At 35.9% G+C, this 19,612-nt stretch overlaps 1 protein-coding gene across 4 annotated transcripts in view; it reads right to left on the bottom strand.

Moving 5' to 3' along the window:
* Positions 1 to 19,612, bottom strand: part of Tomosyn (syntaxin-binding protein tomosyn) — a 312,667-nt gene that overhangs the window by 15,692 nt on the left and 277,363 nt on the right. For 2 of the 4 annotated variants that reach the window (XM_068761389.1, XM_068761390.1), the window contains exons 1-11: positions 12,758 to 12,909; positions 11,418 to 11,493; positions 9,621 to 9,775; positions 8,321 to 8,484; positions 7,374 to 7,501; positions 6,619 to 6,698; positions 5,263 to 5,417; positions 3,698 to 3,817; positions 2,631 to 2,785; positions 1,549 to 1,693; positions 260 to 1,058 (exon numbers count right to left, since the gene is read on the bottom strand). In XM_068761389.1, coding sequence (XP_068617490.1) covers positions 260 to 1,058; positions 1,549 to 1,693; positions 2,631 to 2,785; positions 3,698 to 3,817; positions 5,263 to 5,417; positions 6,619 to 6,698; positions 7,374 to 7,501; positions 8,321 to 8,484; positions 9,621 to 9,775; positions 11,418 to 11,493; positions 12,758 to 12,836 — 2,056 coding nt within the window. In that variant the 5' untranslated portion in view covers positions 12,837 to 12,909. Of the gene's footprint in view, positions 1 to 259; positions 1,059 to 1,548; positions 1,694 to 2,630; positions 2,786 to 3,697; positions 3,818 to 5,262; positions 5,418 to 6,618; positions 6,699 to 7,373; positions 7,502 to 8,320; positions 8,485 to 9,620; positions 9,776 to 11,417; positions 11,494 to 12,757; positions 12,972 to 15,364; positions 15,429 to 19,612 lie in introns of those variants that run through there. The other 2 variants (XM_068761392.1, XM_068761391.1) reach the window with 2 other exon arrangements.

Raw genomic sequence — 19,612 nt, forward strand, 5'->3', positions numbered from 1 at the left:
TAATCCTCTATGTTAATTCTTATTAGTTCGCTTTTAAAGTCGTTTAGTGTTATCTGAAACTAACTACTGTTAACCTACGGAGCCAAAAGTTTATCTTGTAAAAGTTAGTGATTAAATTGAACCAAATATCGCAAAACTGGTACCATTCAAATCCAATCCCAAGTAAACTACTCTAGTATGTTACAGATGATCTAGTCGGCGGATGATCTGATGTGTGAGTGTGATCTATGGTAGAAGACCCCGGGTTGAGGGTACTTACTGAAGCGCCGCATTAGGTTGCCCGCAAACGAAGCGGACGCCGGCTGGCTCGTCGACTGCCTTTTCCTTGCATCGCGCATAGCCTCCTGCTTACTATACTTAATGTTCGGCACCGATAGCAACCGTTGGTCCCTTTGATCTTTTTCCTCCTTCTTCTTACTTTTTTGCCGAGGAGGTCTAGTCGGTTTACCTTCTTCATCGAACAACGGAAGGTTATCCGGTCTCGGGACTTTCTCTTCTTCCAGTTTAGAAGGAGATAGATCAGGTGATACCTCGCTCTTTTCTTTATCCTGCCATCTCTCTTGCAGTTCTTTATGCATTCTGTCATAGACATCGGAGGAACTTCTCTCCTGTAGTTCCTTATGCATTCTTTCAAATACGTCTGAACAGACTCTAAGAGGTGACGAGAGGTCTTTGTCTTCTTCGATTGCTTCAGTAGCTTTTTCGACCACGTCTGGTGTTTCGTCGTTCGATTCTGGAGCCGGTTCGGACTTTTCGACTGGATCGCAGTAGAATTGTGAATTGCTTTTCTCTTCATCTGTATTACCGTCTTTATTGTCCGGTGGTACAGTGAAGGCGGATTTGAATTTGAGATCTACTTTGGAAAGCTGTCGTTTGAGATTGAAAGTTTTCCATGACGTGGATTTTCTCCTGTTTGCGTCGAGTTTGCGGTCATCTGGCTCGTCGTTGGGCGGATCTGGGGTGGCCACTGGAGACGTCCGGGCTTCCTCCAGCTTCGGGGACACAGGGAGGGTATCAGTAGGGGGGTTTAGCTCACTACTGCCTTCGTGGCCACAGCACTACGGGAGGGGATGAGGAATATGTATTATAGCCTACTTTTGTGGTTAATATCGACAATTCCATATAGATATATAATGTCTATGTATGGAATGATCGACGTTTGTGAACGATCTGGTGGACTCATCGATGTAATTGTAATTGTTATGATAACTTCGTAACTTTAAAAGTGAAATTGTTTATCTGTGGATAGTAAGTAAATTTATTAAATTCATTGTATAAAGTGTTCGCTAACGTACCGATGCGTGTATAGACTGCCAGGACTAACGATGTCATGCCATGTCGCTACTTGGAAAAGCGGGGTAGCCGCTAATAAATAAAAAAAAACTAAGGAACTTAAATGTAAATTTAAAACAAGGAATCATCAAGGTTTGCAAAATATTAATAATGTAAAATAAAAATACGCAAAAGAAAACTAATGTGAAGTTCATCTTCAGATTAATTTTGGAGGCGAAAGGTGGGGGAGGTATTTAGCGGGGTAGTGGGTGATACCTGGTCGAGTGAAGGCGAGCGCTGGCGGTCGTGCGGTCTCGTGGTGGGCTCGGAGAGGTAGAGCGCGTGTGGTGGAAGCGCCGCCACCACGCAGCGACGGAACATGTCCACCACTACCACGCCTCGCTCGCCACCCCATGCCATCCTGGATACATTATAATCAGGAGTCAATTTCAAATTCAAAATGTTTTTTTTTTAATTAATGGTAACATTGTGAAAAGTTCAACGATAAATAATACTTAGTAAAGTCGCATTTGATACGAGAACCGCAGGTTGTACCCCACGCATTGCCTTATACAAAGTCATCACTCCTGAGCTTATTCTAAAAACTTACAAAGTTTCCTACAAAGGAGATACAAATTTTAAACAACATAGAGAAGGCTGTAATAAGCATGTTTAATTTAGCTATTAAAATTGCTGTACACGTGGATAAGTTATAAAAATAAATAGTCTTTATGATTTAGCAAGATTTTATTTTCCTTTATCCTTTTTATTTTAATAGTTTTTATTCGACTGCATAGAGAGGAAATTAAAATACGATGCATAGCAGGAATTTATATTTAAATGAATAAATTGTGTTAATTAGCTCTGTGTATTTTTTAATTTATCCTTCACTTGAATACGGTGTATCATCTCTTAAATTGTCCCATAAATCAACGACAATCAGAAATTTAGTTGCAGAGCATATAAACATAACCTCAAAAATTTAATTTAAAAATCTTTGTCAAGTATTTTTGAACTTTTATTATTATAACTTTAACTACGTCCACTGTTGGACATAGCCTCCCCCCCATAGACTTAACTATGCCCGGGGTTTGTTTATGAGATAGAGATAGTAGAGTATCAGATATGAGGAGATTCGTAGTCAAAAGAAAATAATTGACATTGCTCAGCGAAATTACATGTTGGTTGTGGTCAGGCCAAATAGCGTGCAGAACAGATGACCACTGGGATCTTGGTATATTATATAGCCTTGATTTTGACGAATTTACGTCCAGGATCGGTCTTCAAAAAGTAGGACAGAGAAGAGAGATAGAGATAATATTCTAATATCTTTCCTGTATAATAGTGTATATACTCACAGTCCATAAGAAGAGTTGATGGTGAGTGTGGTGATGGGGTGTGGTGGGCCGTGCTGTAACGCCACCAGCGCCGCCTGGAAGCCTGCAGCACGTCGTGTCCCGCCCGTTCCGCTGCCTCCGCGCACTTTTAGGGCCCCACCAGCCCACACGCCCGACTACAGATAATAAATCCTTCATGAGTCTGACTGTACGCATATAAAATAAATTCAACAAAATTTCTTAAACTAACCTTTTAGTTTGAAATCTTAAATTAAAAGTATATTATTATCTATACAAATAAGTAAAATTGGATTGTCTGTTTATAATATTAAAATAACAACTTTTTACTACTAATCGGTTTCGGTTGAAGTTGATGATGTTAGCGCGGGGGATTTTACAGCTTCATCAGAACCGAGTTGACGAAGCGGAAGGGTCCGTGAACTTAAAAATGAAACAGAAGCTGGACAGACGCGTTCCAGTTATACGATGACGTAGTACGTAGTAAACCGCTCTACCCGAGTAGAGCTGTGTAGTGTTAATGTTGTGTATGCGGCTTGGGACGGCAGCGTGGATCACAGGCGAGCCAAGGATGGATCCGGATCCTACCTCGGTTTGCTCACGCTGTTCGCGGTTAGGGAGCGGGTGGCCTTAACAATGAGTGATGTCGTGTGATAAGTAGTGTTTTGTTCTATTATGAATGACGCGATGTCCTGTGCAAAGTGTCGCAGGTGATGTTATCGCTGGTGCCGTGTGATAAGCGCATACAGTGTTGTGAGTGTTTGCAGCGGGTGGCTTTTTGCTCCACGCGTTTAATTTATATACGGTATATATACCAAAATTACATATTTTTAAATTTTTATCTATATCTCTGTCTGCCGTATTATTATGTACGATATTGTATTTACAATAAGAAAATATTTGTATGTTTTATCTATCCGCTACTTATCTCTCAACTGTTTCAATACTATGGTTGTCTGTAAGAAATTACCTTGTGTAATAAGACCGCCCGTTATATTATTTTCCTATTATGTATATTTTCTAGCGTGCACAATAAAAAGTTTTAAATAAATAAATAATTTCGAGGTTACCTTCCTTCCCTCTCCCTCGCCGCTGTCACCGCCGCGGCTGAAAGAGGCAGAGCGACTGCCTTCGGGTTCCGGCGAAGCCTCCTCCTCCAACGCGTCAGTTATTATCGGGATCTCTATTACCTGGGAGAAGTAATATTTTTTTTTCAAAATTAAAAAAAAATAAAAAAATGTGAACGACAATTTCTTAAGAATTGATTTTAAAGTTTAAGTGAAGTTCTTTTATTCTTCTTTTCTTTCACAGTAAGTGCCACATTTAATCCAAGTTATTATGATATATTTATGCTTCGAAACGTGTGGAACTTAGTTTTGTGACTCATTTACATAGTTAATATTATCTAATATGTCATCCATGTCACAATGTTAGTTACCGTACTCCTCCGAAACGGCTTGACCGATTTTTACCAAATTTTGTATGAATATTCAATAGGTCTGAGAATCGGTTACTATCTATTTTCCATACCCCTTAGTGATAAGGGTTGTCCACCCTTAAAATATTTTTTCTATTTTTTAGACAAAAATTTTTGTTTTTATTTTTTTATGATGCGGCATATAAAAATACATACAACACTAAATTTTGGTCTCTCTACGATCAACTCTTATTTTTAATTGTTAAGTAAAAACTTTATTTTTTTTTTGTAAAACAACGTTTGCGGGATCAGCTAGTAATGTATAACAGAGCAACTGTTATATCTGGCCAGCTCTTTTTAACAGATCAGTGTTTGGAACAGCCTTTGATAGATTACTACTTGTAATGTTTACATTCACAGTTAAGAATGCATGTAAATGAATACATGAATGTAATGAATTTGAAAATTGTGAAATTAAACATGATTTTATACTTCAGTTTTTTGTTTTCAATTTTTTATTTATTACATAAAATCCTTAAATTAATTTTCATACTTTAACATATTTATCGTTGTTTGAACATAATTAATATATATATATATATAATATATACATTATAAAGTTGTAATATTCTAAACTATCTTGAGCAAACCTTCCACTAGATGGATCAACGACTTACTAAAGGTTGTTGGCAGCGTAAGGCGGAGATCCTTGGAAAATACTTATCTTTATATTTATAACGCGTCAATTTTTCTTTTCCATATTAGGTGTAATGAAGAAACAATAAAAAATTGATCATTTATTTTTTCTTGTATCCACAGCATAAATAAATATAGGTTAGATTTGCAAATGGCCACATAGTTCCATCTTATATTTACTACCAAGTGGCATCGTGATATTATTGGGTTTAGTTAAATGTAAACAAGATTCAAATGTGGAATTTGTTATATCATAAACAAACTAATCTTTTAGAAAGGCATCTGAGAATGTTATGTGACCAAATTAAATAGCACAATAGATTAGCTTGTGATCCAGATCGACGACTGCTTTTATATTTCGCCGGTTAATCGGGCGCCATGACAGATTACGAAACGTCTTTTTAAATTTTACTTTTTATTTTTTTAAATCCATTTAATCGTTTCCATAATATTTGTTATGCAAGACCGTTTTTATTTTAATACGAGTGAAGATAGGCCGGGATAGTACGTTGTTCGACTTACATGCGTCTCAGCGGTGACTTCCGCCTTCCTGAACTTGAAGAGAACGACGTGACCGTGTGGTAGAGCCACGCTCAACCGTCTCGACTCAGCGCACAGCGACACCTGGTGGATGCTCAGAGCTCCCTCCTCCTCCCATCCGCCGCGACGTTCGAACACTGAAAAACATTATTGAATAATTGTACACTGCTATCGTAGATCATCGTATCATTAGAGAGTGGACCGGAATCGCCAGCGCTGCTGAGCTATTACGCAGAACCAAAAATAAGGAAGAGAGCAGGAAGCTGATAGCCAACCTCCACTAGTTGGAGAGGCACTTCAAGGAAGGAATAGTAGATCATCGATGTAGCTTCAAGAATTGCTCATCTAAAGTCGCAGTGTGCAGGGACCATTGCTAGTGTAACAGAGTGTCGTTGGTGCCAAATATTTCTGGATTCGCGACCAAGAGGCGGAAGACTTGGTATGAGTTGGTTCCACGCTGGGTGGAACGACGACATAGCCAAGGTTACAGGAAATTCCTGGATGCTGGCAGCTCTAAACTGGTGACCTTGGCAATCTTTGGAAGTGGCCTGATGAAGGGGATGTAGGAGGATGTCATCATCATCATTTCAACAGTACGATGTTCACTGCTGGACATGTTGGAAGCAGCCCACATCCAGTACATAGCTAAGGGTAAACGTCCTATGTTGTGCTTGCTAGTCCGTGGTTCCTAATCTAGAGCCTGAAGGCTTCAGCGGTCCTCATTTCTACGCGCCATATGTGCAGCCTGCCTTATTCCACTTCAACTTTTTAATCCTTAAGGTTTTGTCTGTTATTTGTTCGTTGGCAACTGTGAGTTTACCAATAATGTAGAGTCAATAGTAAGAGATCACGTTTGTATATCTATTTATTTTCCAATTCCATCTTTGGATAAATCATGATCGTGAAAGCGATGTTTGATGTTTAGTTTAATATATCATTATTTATAAATAAATTCGCGAAGTGCATAATCGATTTTAAATCGATTCTCCAAACTTAAAATAATTTTTAATTTTAATTTTTTATGAATTTAGATATTTTCCGTTTAGATCTGATATATAGATTTGATAATTTCAGTAGTATGCTATAATTTTAGTTTGTAGTTGTGATGTCGAGGTCCTCGTCTGGGCTGGGTGGACCGAAGACATATAGATCGCGGGAAGTGATGATGCCGGCAGGACACGACAAGTCGTCGTGGCGATCTACGGAGGCCTATATTTTGAAGTGGAGTGTATATCATCTCAAATGATGATAATGACAGTAATTAAGTAGAATTCCAGCAAAAAAACTCGACCAGATCTAATTAACAACACGCTGAACAAAACACTTTAAAAAACTTACCCTTGGAACATTTCAACTTATACAGGACCTGTAGAGTTCCAGCGCTTGCGTCCCAGAACTTCACGCTGCCGTCCGCGTGCCTGGAAGAGTGAAACTTGATTAGTCATTATTATTTATCTTCCATACAAATTCATACAAACACATACATACATACATATATGAGGCTACATTACAATTACTATGTCTATTTAATGAAATCAGGCGTTATTTTGCGGAAGACCATCCTAAGTAAGAAAAGGATCAATATTTAGTCACTTCCGCACATGCAGTGATAGTCGTGCAATAAAGTGCACCGCCCGCCAGCCGACGTATGTTACATTGATTAGTGTTTGGCACTAATCGGTGTAACATAACTTTTGAAGATACCCCGTGGAGGGGTAAAACACGTGTTGAGTGATTTAACGGTGGCAGTTGCCGCATGCGCATTTATCAGCGGGCTGGCGGGCGGTGCACTTTGTTGCACGACTATCACTAAATATTGGTCCTTCTCTTACCAAGCATGCTTACGTAATGTTTAGTGTAATAAAAAGTTATATGGATAGGGCTGGTAGGTGGATAGATCACATAGTTAAGGTGACAGGAAGTCGCTGGATGTAGGCATCAGAAGACTGGTCATCGTGGCGATTTTCGGGAGAGGCTATACCTAGTAGTGGGCGTCATTCAGCTGAAAAGGAGATATAGAAAGAGAAGAAGTTACCTAATGTTAATAAACGAAGTAATGTGTAATAATAAGTAATAGAAATAGCTAGACTGACCCGGTAAGTATGATCTCACTGTAGGAACACGAGGCAGGTGCCCACTCTCCACCGTTGATCGGCCACAGCTTTTCGCTAAAGCTCGCCTTCTTATTGCCCTGTCGTCCCACGGAATAGAATGCGGGAATCTGAAAATGATACGTAAAATGATTTAATCAAATTCTGCATCATTTTGAGTGTAATTGTCTTATTTTAAGTTCACGGACCCCTCCACTCCGTGAACGCAGTTCAAAAGAAACTGTAAAAGCCTTCGAGCTAATTACCACTTACTTCAAAAGAGAATAATAATTGTCTTATGTTTTAACTATTGATTACAAATTTCCTTTAAAAAAAGGTCCTGATTGATTAAAAATCAAATAAATTACAAAACTTCCTTGTGTAACATGCGATGAATTGTATCTTTTTTTGACGTTAAATATAGAAAGAGAGAGAGAAAGAGATAAAGAGTCTATACAAATAAATAAAATCAATGGGCCTGTTTGTAATATTAGAATAACAGCTTTTTACTATATTTATGAATATACGTACGGTATATATATGTATAAAAAAATTACAAATTTTGGTCAGTCTATCTTTCTGTTTGTTCCGGTTAATCTTTGAAATGGCTGGACCGATTTTTACGGCACTTATAGCGGCAAGTAGCTGATGTAATAATTAGTAACTTAGGCTATTTCTGTTACATAAACATTTTTTGGGGCGAAAAAAAAAACTAAACAATCTAATTATTTTCTTTGTTAAATTCCACGCGGACGAAACCGCGGGCACAGCTATTATATAATAAATTTAAATGTATGCATACATAAATGAATATTGTTTAATCTTTAATTAATATCACTTATGAATTTTTTAGAGAATAAATGTAAGATCGCTTCAGGAATATTACTATAGAAGAGTATGTCTCTTTCCATTTTTACAGCCGAGCATCAAAGAAAGCTATAGTCAGTTACCAAATCAGAGGGACAGTCGGCGAAGTAAGAACAGCAGGTGACGGGAGACTCGTGAATATCCATGGGGTAAGGGTTCTCGAAGCACGGATATCCTGGTGACAGCAGGTCGATCACCACCAGGTCGTTCTGGAGAAGGACCACGATCGCGTAAGGCTCTTGATAATCTGGAACATAGAATATAGCCACGTGTCAGTCCTAATCATGAAGAACATACCTTCGTTGCCCCCCTCTCTCTTTAGATCATTCAGATTGGTTATAGGTGTGAAAGCTATAAAATGGTAAATATATAGCCTATTCACTGTCAATTATTGTATGGTATACCATATCCAAAAATCAAAGGTTTCAGAAATAATATCGTATTGATAATACCCCAGGAAAAAAAGTTTGTTTAAAATTCGAATTATTACATTCTGTTTCTAATTATTATTTATTATCTGTCCCTAGCCTTTGAGGTCTATGCAAAGCATTGGACAATTTTCGACTAATACAATTATAATGATAATAATCTGTCCTTGGAAACTGTTGTTATAAGTTATTTGCCAGACGCATTTCAACATAGTTTCATAGTGGTCATTTTACAAATAAAACAAGCAGTCACTTTATAAAAACAGATGGTCACTTTATAAAAAACAGGTGGTCACTTTATAAAAAAACTAGTGGTCACTTTATAAAAAAACAGGTGGTCACTTTATAAAAATTGGTGATCACTTAATAAAAATAGGTGGTCACTTTATAAAAAACAGGTGGTCACTTTATAAAAACCGTTGGTCACTTTATAAAAAAGGTGGTCACATTTTAAAACAGGTGGTCAGTTTATAAAAAACAGCTGGTCACTTTATAAAAAACAGGTGGTCACTTTATAAAAAAGGTGGTCACATTTTAAAACAGGTGGTCACTTTATAAAAAATTGGTGATCACTTAATAAAAACAGGTGGTCATTTTGTAAAGAATTGATGGTCACTTTATAAAAAAACTGGTGTTTACTTTATAAAAAATAAGCGGTCACTATAAAAATCTGTAGATCACTTTGTAAAGAACTGCTGGTCACTTTATAAAAAACTGGTGGTCACTTATATTTCAATAAACAATCTAACTATGGGACACCTTTACTACATTTAAGCCATTTAGATATCGATTTATTATATATTAATAGTTTGGTAGTGAGGCACGAAATGTTAAAAGTAAATACATATAAGGTAATATTAAGTATATTTAACGAACAGTGTATAAAAACACCTAACTTCCTCTAACTTAAGCTTTGTTTATTATGTATGTATATTAAACAGTTAAAAAGGCTCACCGGCTGCATGTGGACTTTCGCAAAGGGTCACAAAGTCCACAACGCTGTGCTCCATCTCTAGCACGGTTGTACTCTTTCCGTTGAGGACTGTGATACTGTGTGTGCGGCCCGCCTTGTCGGTCGGCAGGCCCCCGGAGAAGATCACCAAGCTCTCTCTGAAACAATTACGTTTTATTATAACATTTTATTTAGAATTAAGATCGTTATATATCCCATAAACCTTTAATGCAAGGTATAGGCCTTCCCAAAAGATATTTATGTGTAAATATACAATAGTCGCCACGCTTGGCACGAATTGGCGATCGTATTATGCTACGTAGAGATCGTTGCTGCAAGAAAATTTAATTGAATCAGGCGTTACCTCGCGGAAGTCCACCCTAAATAAGAAAAGGACAAATATTTAGCCACATCCGCACATGCAGTGTCAGAGACAGAGACTCTGTGTTTGGCACTAATCGGTGTAACATAACTCCTGAAGATGCCCCGTGGAGGGGTGAAACACGTGTTGAGTGATTTGGCGGTGGCGGTTGTGTGATTCGCGTTGTTTGCCGCATACGCATTTATCAGCGGGCTGGCGGGCGGTGCACTTTATTGCACGACTACCACTGCATGTGCGGAAGTGGCTAAATATTGGTCCTTTTCTTACTGCAAGAAAATTGTTTCTGAACAGCGGCAATCCTATATAATTAATGCACAGAGTGTGAATTTTATAAGATTATATCATATATAGAACCCGCAACCTGGGATACCACTGTTCCTAATGAATCAAGATCATTTAAGAGTAAAGTTGGCAGTAGTATATTATAAAAACATAAATAAATATTATAGATATAATACAGTGATCAAAAAGTAAGCTGAATTTGTTTGTAAAATGTAAATTATTTATTTATTCTTCACAAATCAATTTCATTCCTTCCAAAGTAATTTCCGTTTGATAAAACGCATATTTACTAACGCTTTTTTCAGTCCTAAAAACAGTAGGAATTGTCTTTTTCCGGTATACCCTTCAAGACATTCTATTAGTTTGATTCTAGTCAATCGTATCAAAACAAGTTCCCCGTATTTGTCTTTTGTGTTTGATGAAAAGCAATAATATACTGAATATAGTTCGACGTAGCTCGAAGCATAGTTCGCAAGAAGTTGATGGAAGAGAGCAATAGGAGACCATTCATCAAGGCGGCCTTTGGGATAAATCTATGCCTTGCAGTGTACATTTATCGACTGACTTGTAGATGAAAATAAATTATGTTTATTATTACAGGTTTATTATTATAGGCGTTACCAAGGTAACTTTTTTCCTTTTCTTACTTAGGATGGACTTCCTCAAGAGGAAGTCCATCCTAAGTAGGAAAAGGACCAATATTTAGCCATTTCCGCACATGCAGTTGTAGTCATGCAACAAAGTGCACCGCCCGCCAGCCCGCTGATAAATGCGTATGCGGCAAACAATGCGAATTACACAACTGCCACCGTCAAATCACTCAACACATCACGTCAAAGTGGCTAAATATTGGTCCTTTTCTTACTTATGTTTATTATCAACTCCTGAAGGCTTTTCTACCATATGTTATTGACAGAAAAAATATTTGTTGCTTAACATTTCAAAGTGTACGGGTAACATTAAATTAAATAAATAATAAACAATAATTACAAATTAAATTGTTCATTTACGTCGATTACAGGCGAAGCACGAATGAATACACACTACCAATTTGGACTTCGTGTTGTTACTACCTCAAGCTTTGGAAAGTATCCCACAAAAGTAAAATATGAATATTTTAAAATGAATCAACTCACCCTGATCTCGATGTTTTCCATTCCAATCTGTCTATGGGTTTGCATGGCTCCAATTTACCGTCTTTGTTCGCTTTTGCTGAAATTATTAAAAAAAGAAAAATTATATAAAAAACATTTTTACCATTCCGGTTTTATATTCACAAATAGTGTAGTGTAAGAATATAATTATAATATTTGTCTGTCGTCTCGGGCCCTAAAAAATGCAAGCTATTTTTTACGATACTCTCCAAAAGCGATTTACTCTTATCGCTACCGTTGTTGTAATCTCTATCTTCAGCAGTCTAGAAATTTTTTCAGGCGTCCTCAAAAATCTACTTTCAATCAGCCTCAACACATCCATATTCCCTCGAAGCGAACGCACCTCGGTTTACCCTCCGACCCACTATCAAGATCAGATATGTCCAATCCGTTCCACACGCCACACCCGCCTGTCATTCAACCGTAGATCTCACTTCAAATACCATTCGACCCATGATACATAGCACACAAACACATTAACGATGTGTGTTCTATCTCCGCGTACAGCGAGGGCGATCCGAGGAATGGACTGCATTCCACCTTCGATAGCAGTGAACTCCTCGCTACCTTCTCAAGTGGTACAGTTACTTTCGTTCGATCGTCATCTTTCAACTGGCAAAGGATCAAGCCACTAAATTTTATTAAGTTCGCTGACTCCATTACGATATACTCGTAGGTAAAAAAGCCCCCGGGCTAGCAGCATTTACATCACCAGAAACAATGCAAGGCGCAGTGTTGTAGACTTGTGCGATGACGTTGTTATAGCAATATCACTGACAACACTACATAAATACATTTAAAAAACTTTTAAGTTAAACGGTTTTTTGATACCCATATTGTGGTTGTGGAAAAATATGCACCTAGTCCGCCATATTGGAACGGCGTCCATCTTGAATTTTAAATTTTGACATAATCATCGTGTTTTACTAGTGTAGCCCTTTCATTTGATACCCATATTGAGGGGGTTAAGGAAAAATATGTATTCCGCCATTTTGTATCGGCGGCCATCTTAGATTTATAATGTTATTGATTTTATTATATTGTATTGTCATCTAAATTAAATGTGTGTACCAAATTCCGGATCAATCTGACAACGGGAAGGTGCTTAAATTTCAATTTCTAATTTTGACCCAAATAAACAAATTCCGTACGGGTCGAACTAAATAAAACCGTTTAATTACAGGTAGTATACGTATTATTTGCCTTTTATAGTCGTACGTTAGGTATGGCTAGTCTGATCATACGTTCCGAGAGCAACAAGACTTGCGAATAAAAAAGGAAACCGTCTATAGGCTCACACGGTGATGGTGGTAGATGTTTACCGTGGGGGTAGGAGAGCGACGAGGGTCTAGGTGCTCGAGTGGTCCAAGTGGCGAGGCCGCCGTCCGCGTGCGCGGTCATCAGCTTGCCGTCGTGCTGCCAGGCGGCTGCTCGCACATCGGCTGCACCTCCTGTGCCCAGGGCACCGCGCCACTCCACGCTGCGAGCGCGGAGGTCCCATACCACTATCAGACCCGTTTCAAACGCTATCAGCAGCTGCGAAAGGCATCCAATAACTTTGTGTTACAGTTAATCTAATACAATGTAATATTTTGTATATTACAATATGTTATTATGTATATACTAGCTGATCCCGCAAACGTTGTTTTGCAAAAAAAAATTAAAGTTTTTAATTAACAAATGTAAGATAAGGGTTGATCGTAGAGGGGTGAAAATTTAGGTTTGTATGTATTTTTGTATGCTGTATCATAATAAAATAAAAAAAATTGTCTAAAAATTAAAAATAAAATTTAGGGGTGGACCACCCTTATCACTTAGGGGTATGGAAAATAGATAGTAGCCGATTCTCAGACATACTGAATACGCATGTAAAATTTGGTAAAAATCTGTCAAGCCGTTTCGAAAGAGTTCAAGTTCGAACACCGTGACACGAGAATTTTATATATTAGATATAGATATACACATGATAAATACAAAAAATAAAAATAAATTCAATGCGAATAAATTTCATCTTAAAAAAGTTAAATTCTTGCATGAGTGTACGCATATACGATTATATTAAAATACCAGAAGATATTTAAATCTTCCTTCTCTTAATTTCAAATCCAAAATAAAGTGTTGATAATAAAATAAATTTTACTATAGAGTTTTTAGTTGATTGAAATGTGTAGAACTTGCTTTGTTGATTCGTTTGCCTTTCATACATTTTATTTTAAAAGAGCAACTGTCGAGTTTCAGGCCTGCTCTTTTCAGCAGATCGGCGTTCCGTATAATGTTAAAATAACTGACGACTCAAAAGTACGTGTAAATAAAGATATATTTAATTGTATTGTATGCCTGTATAATTTTATACGAACTGTATAAGAATTTTGTATGAATGTATTATGTTTATACACCTATTTTCAACAACAGTATTTTATTTATTATTAAATCCATCTAATGATTGCCTGGGAGACATCGCATTTTGCGATAAGGCGGCCTTTTGTACATCATTTGTTTTGACTACATATGTTACTTTTTTGGTCTAATAATGTTCAATGACAAGCAAATATTAGTCAGAGGAAAGGCTTTTAGCAAATAATGTATGTATAAACTCGTAATAAAATCTCTTTGGCTGTAAAATATGTCTGTGCCTGGTTGTAATGACATTAAAAAGCTAACATTATCATAAGATAAATTTTGTTTCGATTTATTCGCTATTAGTTTTTTTTTTCTTGATAAAAAAAACGAATCTCATGAAAAATTCCGACACAATTTAAAATTTTATTTCAAAAAAAGGAAAAAATGCAACGCAAAAAACATAGAACGAGAAGATTGCTTATCTCAGGTCTATGATTCGATTTTCGAATTTCGATTTATGATATAACCGCTATCTAAAAATGTTGACTCAAAACATCACAAGAAAAAGTAAGAATATAAAATGACCCACAAAGATTTGACATTTAAAATTCATGAACAAATCATCTTTCATCTTTCAAAAAAGACAAATGTTCATCTTTCAACAAAGACATCTTTCAAGGACGCAAACTATGTTTAGAGCTAGAGGAAAATTGAACATGGCGGAACTTAAAAAGAAACGAAAAAAGTCGGGAAAATGAAACTCGTTCGAGAGCGACCCGTTAATGAAATTGCTTGCGCTTGGCACATAAAGACGACGTTCGGATATTCGCACCGAAACTATCTTTTAAAGTCGAAACATAAAAAAAATAGGAAAACTTATTTCTGTAATTAAAAATTATATTACGTAATTCTACTATGTATTGGGGGGACCGGAAAGCAATGTAACTTTATTAACTTAAATTCACGCTTCTACATTTTTAACAAATTTTTATTTCGATATATTCACCTTCGTTATCAACAACCTTTGCCATCTTGTATATAAATTTTTAATGCAGGAATGGCAAAACTCAATCGGTTTTTCTGTAAAATATGTCGACAGAAACGACATTACTTTCCGGTCCCCCTAATATATTCATTATATATAAATATATGTAGTCAAGGTCTTATTTTAAAGGACAAGCGAGTTTTCATTATCATAGATTTAGTTATTTAACTAAATGTTAACAAGGTTTAGTATTATATTATATATGTGCCATATTTTAAATTCTTACATAAAAATCGTGATGACAACATGATAAATGCAAGAAATAAAAATAAACTGGTGCCCCTATATATAGTATATATATTAGTTCTAAACTGTATTGCAGCCGTCAGCGTTTTTCTACAGATAACATATGCTTCGTGTCAAAGTGAGGATCATAGACCAGTAAGGGTAGCGTAGGATGTTTCACCTATTAGTCCAGGTGGACAAACGACTCTGTTAACAAGGTGGAACCCGTGGGATCGTGGTCGTGGGACCTTAAGGTCGACGGTAGACGCTGTATGTAGTTTTGAAAAGTCTGTAGGAGGTATAATATGGTTTGACTTACTTTGCTTGCGTCGAGAGGATTCTCGCTGATCTCCACTACAGCTCCTGGATGATTTGGTCTCGTTCTGAAATAGAAATATTCCATATTTAATTATTTTATATCGAAAAAGCTCAGTTACAATTACACATGTAGACAACACATCAATAAAATTAATTTATTCAACTTTGCAATTTTTAACATAAGTCATATCGTAAACTTATTTTTTTTAAATCAATTTAATTTTTGACTCTACTCTGTTTGATAACACATGTTTATATAGTTTGACAACGAAGATTTGTATATACAACTTTATCAGATATAACCTAACCTAACTGAAATCAAAATAATCAAGCGACATCACTATGAGATATTCGCTTATTAAATATTATTCTTTTTTCGTGAGTTTTCTCGTAAAGTGCGTTTTGAATTTTGTAAATGACAGTCCAATATTTTGCGGAATTTTATTAAAAAATCTGATACCGTTTATTACAAATGAACTAGAAACTTATTGCAGTCGAAACTTTGGTACAGTCAGTCTTTCACGGTTCCTTATGAATTTATTATAATTATTGTTAAGATACAAAATACCATCATAAATATGTTCATAGTCCACAGTAAGATTATTGACCTCTTTGAATCGCTTTCTGAAGGAGATTTGCGGCTTTAAGCCGTAAATAGCTCAGATGGCTTTCGTTTACAAAACAAATACATTTTAAATATCCGCACCTCTGCCCCAAAGCATCAACCTATTGGATATAATGCTGTAGATGTTTCTACAGTAGTTGTTATTAAAATACAGTATAGTTGTTACTAAAATACATTATAGCAGTATCAATATCAAGGCAGCAATCTATCTTTCTTACCACTTAAGCTGCAGCACTAAGCCTGACAGCAAGAGACTTGACGTGAGGCCTCCATTGAAGTTTGGAATCGATTGTGACGCCTAGGAAAACCGTAGAGTATTATATATATATATATATATATATATATATATATATATATATATATATATATATATAAATATATATTATTTAAATTAACTGTTTATAAAACCTATCTGCATTTTGTGCTTTGTGTTTAACTTACATACTTAAATGTTTACATACTTTATTAAGTCCTATTTTCTCTTCTAATAGAATCCCTCAATTTTTTTTACGGTATATATCTTTAATAACTTTATACTTATCTGTCAATGTTTTGGTTTATTTTTGTTTACTTTGTTTATGTTTATTTACTTACCTATATTACCATAACATATCTAATCAAGCCATGGGTCAAATTCTAGTATAGAACGTCAAGTTTATTTCTCATTTTTACGGGTTACAATACAATATAGTAGTAAAAAGAGAGCTGTTGAGAGCTAAAGATCGTTTTATAGATAAGTTTTATAAAGAAAACATTATGACGACTTATAAATAAAATATAAATGACAATCCTGTCTACGGGGAATCGAATATTAAATTTTCATATTTTTACTAAAACCGTAAACATAATCATATATAAAGACTCCGATTCTAATTTTAAAACGTACAACAAAAAGTAAATCAAACAGTACAGAATACACTGTTGTTATAATATATAAAACAAGTAGTAAATAAGGTACAACAAAACGTAATTTACTTTCATATTTTATATGGAATATTAATGAAATGCACATGATTAGCCATTAGAAATAGAGGTAATTTATATCTATCTCTATAGGGTTTTTCTCAGAAAGAGCTTTCGGATTATTATTCACCATGTAATTTCTGAGGATCGATTTATTTAATAACATCTTTCATATTTTTGATCCCTGAAAATTTAGCCTTTAATAAATTGTGCAAATTTAAAAAAAAAATCTGACGGTGTAATTAATTAGTTCAATTATTCTTTGGATCTCATTCCTGATTCGATCTCGTACGAAAATCTTGAGTTATAACGCACTCCACGATCGCTTAACACACCTAAATTTAAATGTCGGATCGGTGGTGAAATTTATTCAAATGTTTAACACGTCTGAAATAATCGAATGCTGAACAAGACGTGGCCCTCGTTAAGGCAATGATCCACAAACATTTATGTAAATCGAGCACCGTGGCGGCGACGGTATGCGCCCGCCGGGCGCCACTTGTTGCGACGACCCGGCGTCGCTTGCGGGGAGGGAATGGGCCGGAGAGGTGGAAATGGGGAGGAGAGAGGGCCGGAGGCATCACTGGACGATAAGGTCCTCCATTTCGTCTGGATTTCCGCGGATAATCTCTTAAAGTGAGGAGATCCTCACTTCGCTCTGCTTTCACAAGGTTTCCACATGTGTGTAAACGCTGTCATTTCGAACAGCGCTATTGTCATAAAATTCAAATTCAAAATATCTTTATTTAAGTTAGCATTCACATGTAATTTTGAGACGTGGATTATTCGAACATTGTAAGCAACAAGCCACTACCGACTCGGAACGCTTATATGTTGAGAAGAAGCAAGAAACTCAACAGTTGCTCTTTTTAAATTATATTTAACAATGTATAATGATGACAGTGGATGTTGTATCGTGAAAACGATGACGTAATATATAATGCAGTTGGTATTTTGTGTTGTTAAAAATATATATTAAAGTATTAAATAAAAAACCATTTGTCCCACAAAATGATGAAACATGGTGACCCTAATCCACCCCCAAGCGACGAGGTTAGAGGGTTAATCGTTCGTAAAGCGGCGACCATGATTCGTCACCGCGCAGAGAGTCTCGCGGCGGCCGCGTAATTAAAGATGTCAGGGGAATTATTTACGGCGTGTCATAACTCCATTTCCTTACATACTTACCCCTCCCTCCACCCACTCATATTAATCGCATTAATGTCTGAAGATTATAAATACCTTTGTAACTTAATATTAAAATTGTTTTAGAACTGGCCAGTTCAAAAAGCTGTTTTTTTTTTTTAATTCTTCATCTACGTCTTGACTATGGATATGACGATCTTAATTCTATATTTTAAAAAAAATGGCGGCCATTTTGTTCGTATCTAGTTGACACGAACAAGTTGGCATCTCAATTTTCAAATTGAAAACGCCTAAACCAACTTTGTAACTATGACACTGCATTCCGTAAACTTTAAAAATCCTTTCGCACTTTTCGTTTTGTTTTTTACGCTCATGTAAGAAATAATTTTAAAATATATCAAATTTTATTATTAGATTCACTTGTTTTGAATAAAATAAAACCAAATGACATATAGCTCGAAACTACATTATACTAACTTCGTTTTTTTTTAATACAACGTTTTTAATGTCATCAAACCAGCCAAATATAAATAGTTTCACAAAAGAGATTTTATTACAAGCTGATACATATGCACGCATGATTTATGTATGTAACGTAATATGCACGTATTTATTGTATGATTATTTATTTAACGTATGTATGGTTGCAAGGGTAATGGTGGACTAGTGGTAAAACTTGAAACTTACGATCGTAGGTTCGATTATGCAATCCTGGTATACAATCTTATGTAATTCATACTTTGTGCATTAATTATAAAATATAGGATTGCTACTGTTCACAAACATATTTCCAGAGGATAGGCAGCAGTGTTTTCTGTGTACTATAATACCACATTACAATCGTCAACCTGCCTATCAAGCATGGCGATTATGGTATATCCCCCTAAAGATTTTTGGAAGAGTTCTATGCCTAGCAGGGGGTGTCTATAGGCTGAAATGATAAATTAAAAAAAATCTTAAATATTAATCCCTCATGTGATAGCCTTCGATATTATAGCACAAATTAAAGACTTTAATTATTTAATAAACTGTATTTTCAAGCAGAGTCTCCGCTGACTAAAGGTTGTGTAAAATATCATAAGCCTTTTCTAACAATTTCCTCAAAATTACCTAATAGAAGATCCTATTCATAATTTATAAACTTTTGATTACTTTGTTACACGTAAATTTATTTAATAATAATACTGCGACAGTTTAAATTTAATTAATCACGTATAAATAAACAAAATTGTGACGTCACTGTCTTTAGTGAAAGTTTTTGGATAGACCGGAATCTATGAAATACATTTAAAACACTGTTGCAGCGCCTAATACCATTTACAAGGCGATACGTTATTTTATCTGTGCTACCAACTGTCAAAAGCGCTTGGGTTTTATTGTGTTAGCTGTTCTATCTTGAGAATAAAGAACTGTTTAATGGAATCAGGCGTTACCTTGCGGAAGTCCATCTTAAGTAAGAAAAGTACCAATATTTAGCCACTTCCGCACATGCAGTGGTAGTCGTGCAATGAAATG

This window comes from Battus philenor, unplaced genomic scaffold, assembly GCF_028537555.1.
Source record: "Battus philenor isolate CCGP_79_NKW_IND1 unplaced genomic scaffold, ilBatPhil1.0.hap1 SCAF_14, whole genome shotgun sequence".
Lineage (NCBI taxonomy): Eukaryota > Metazoa > Arthropoda > Insecta > Lepidoptera > Papilionidae > Battus > Battus philenor.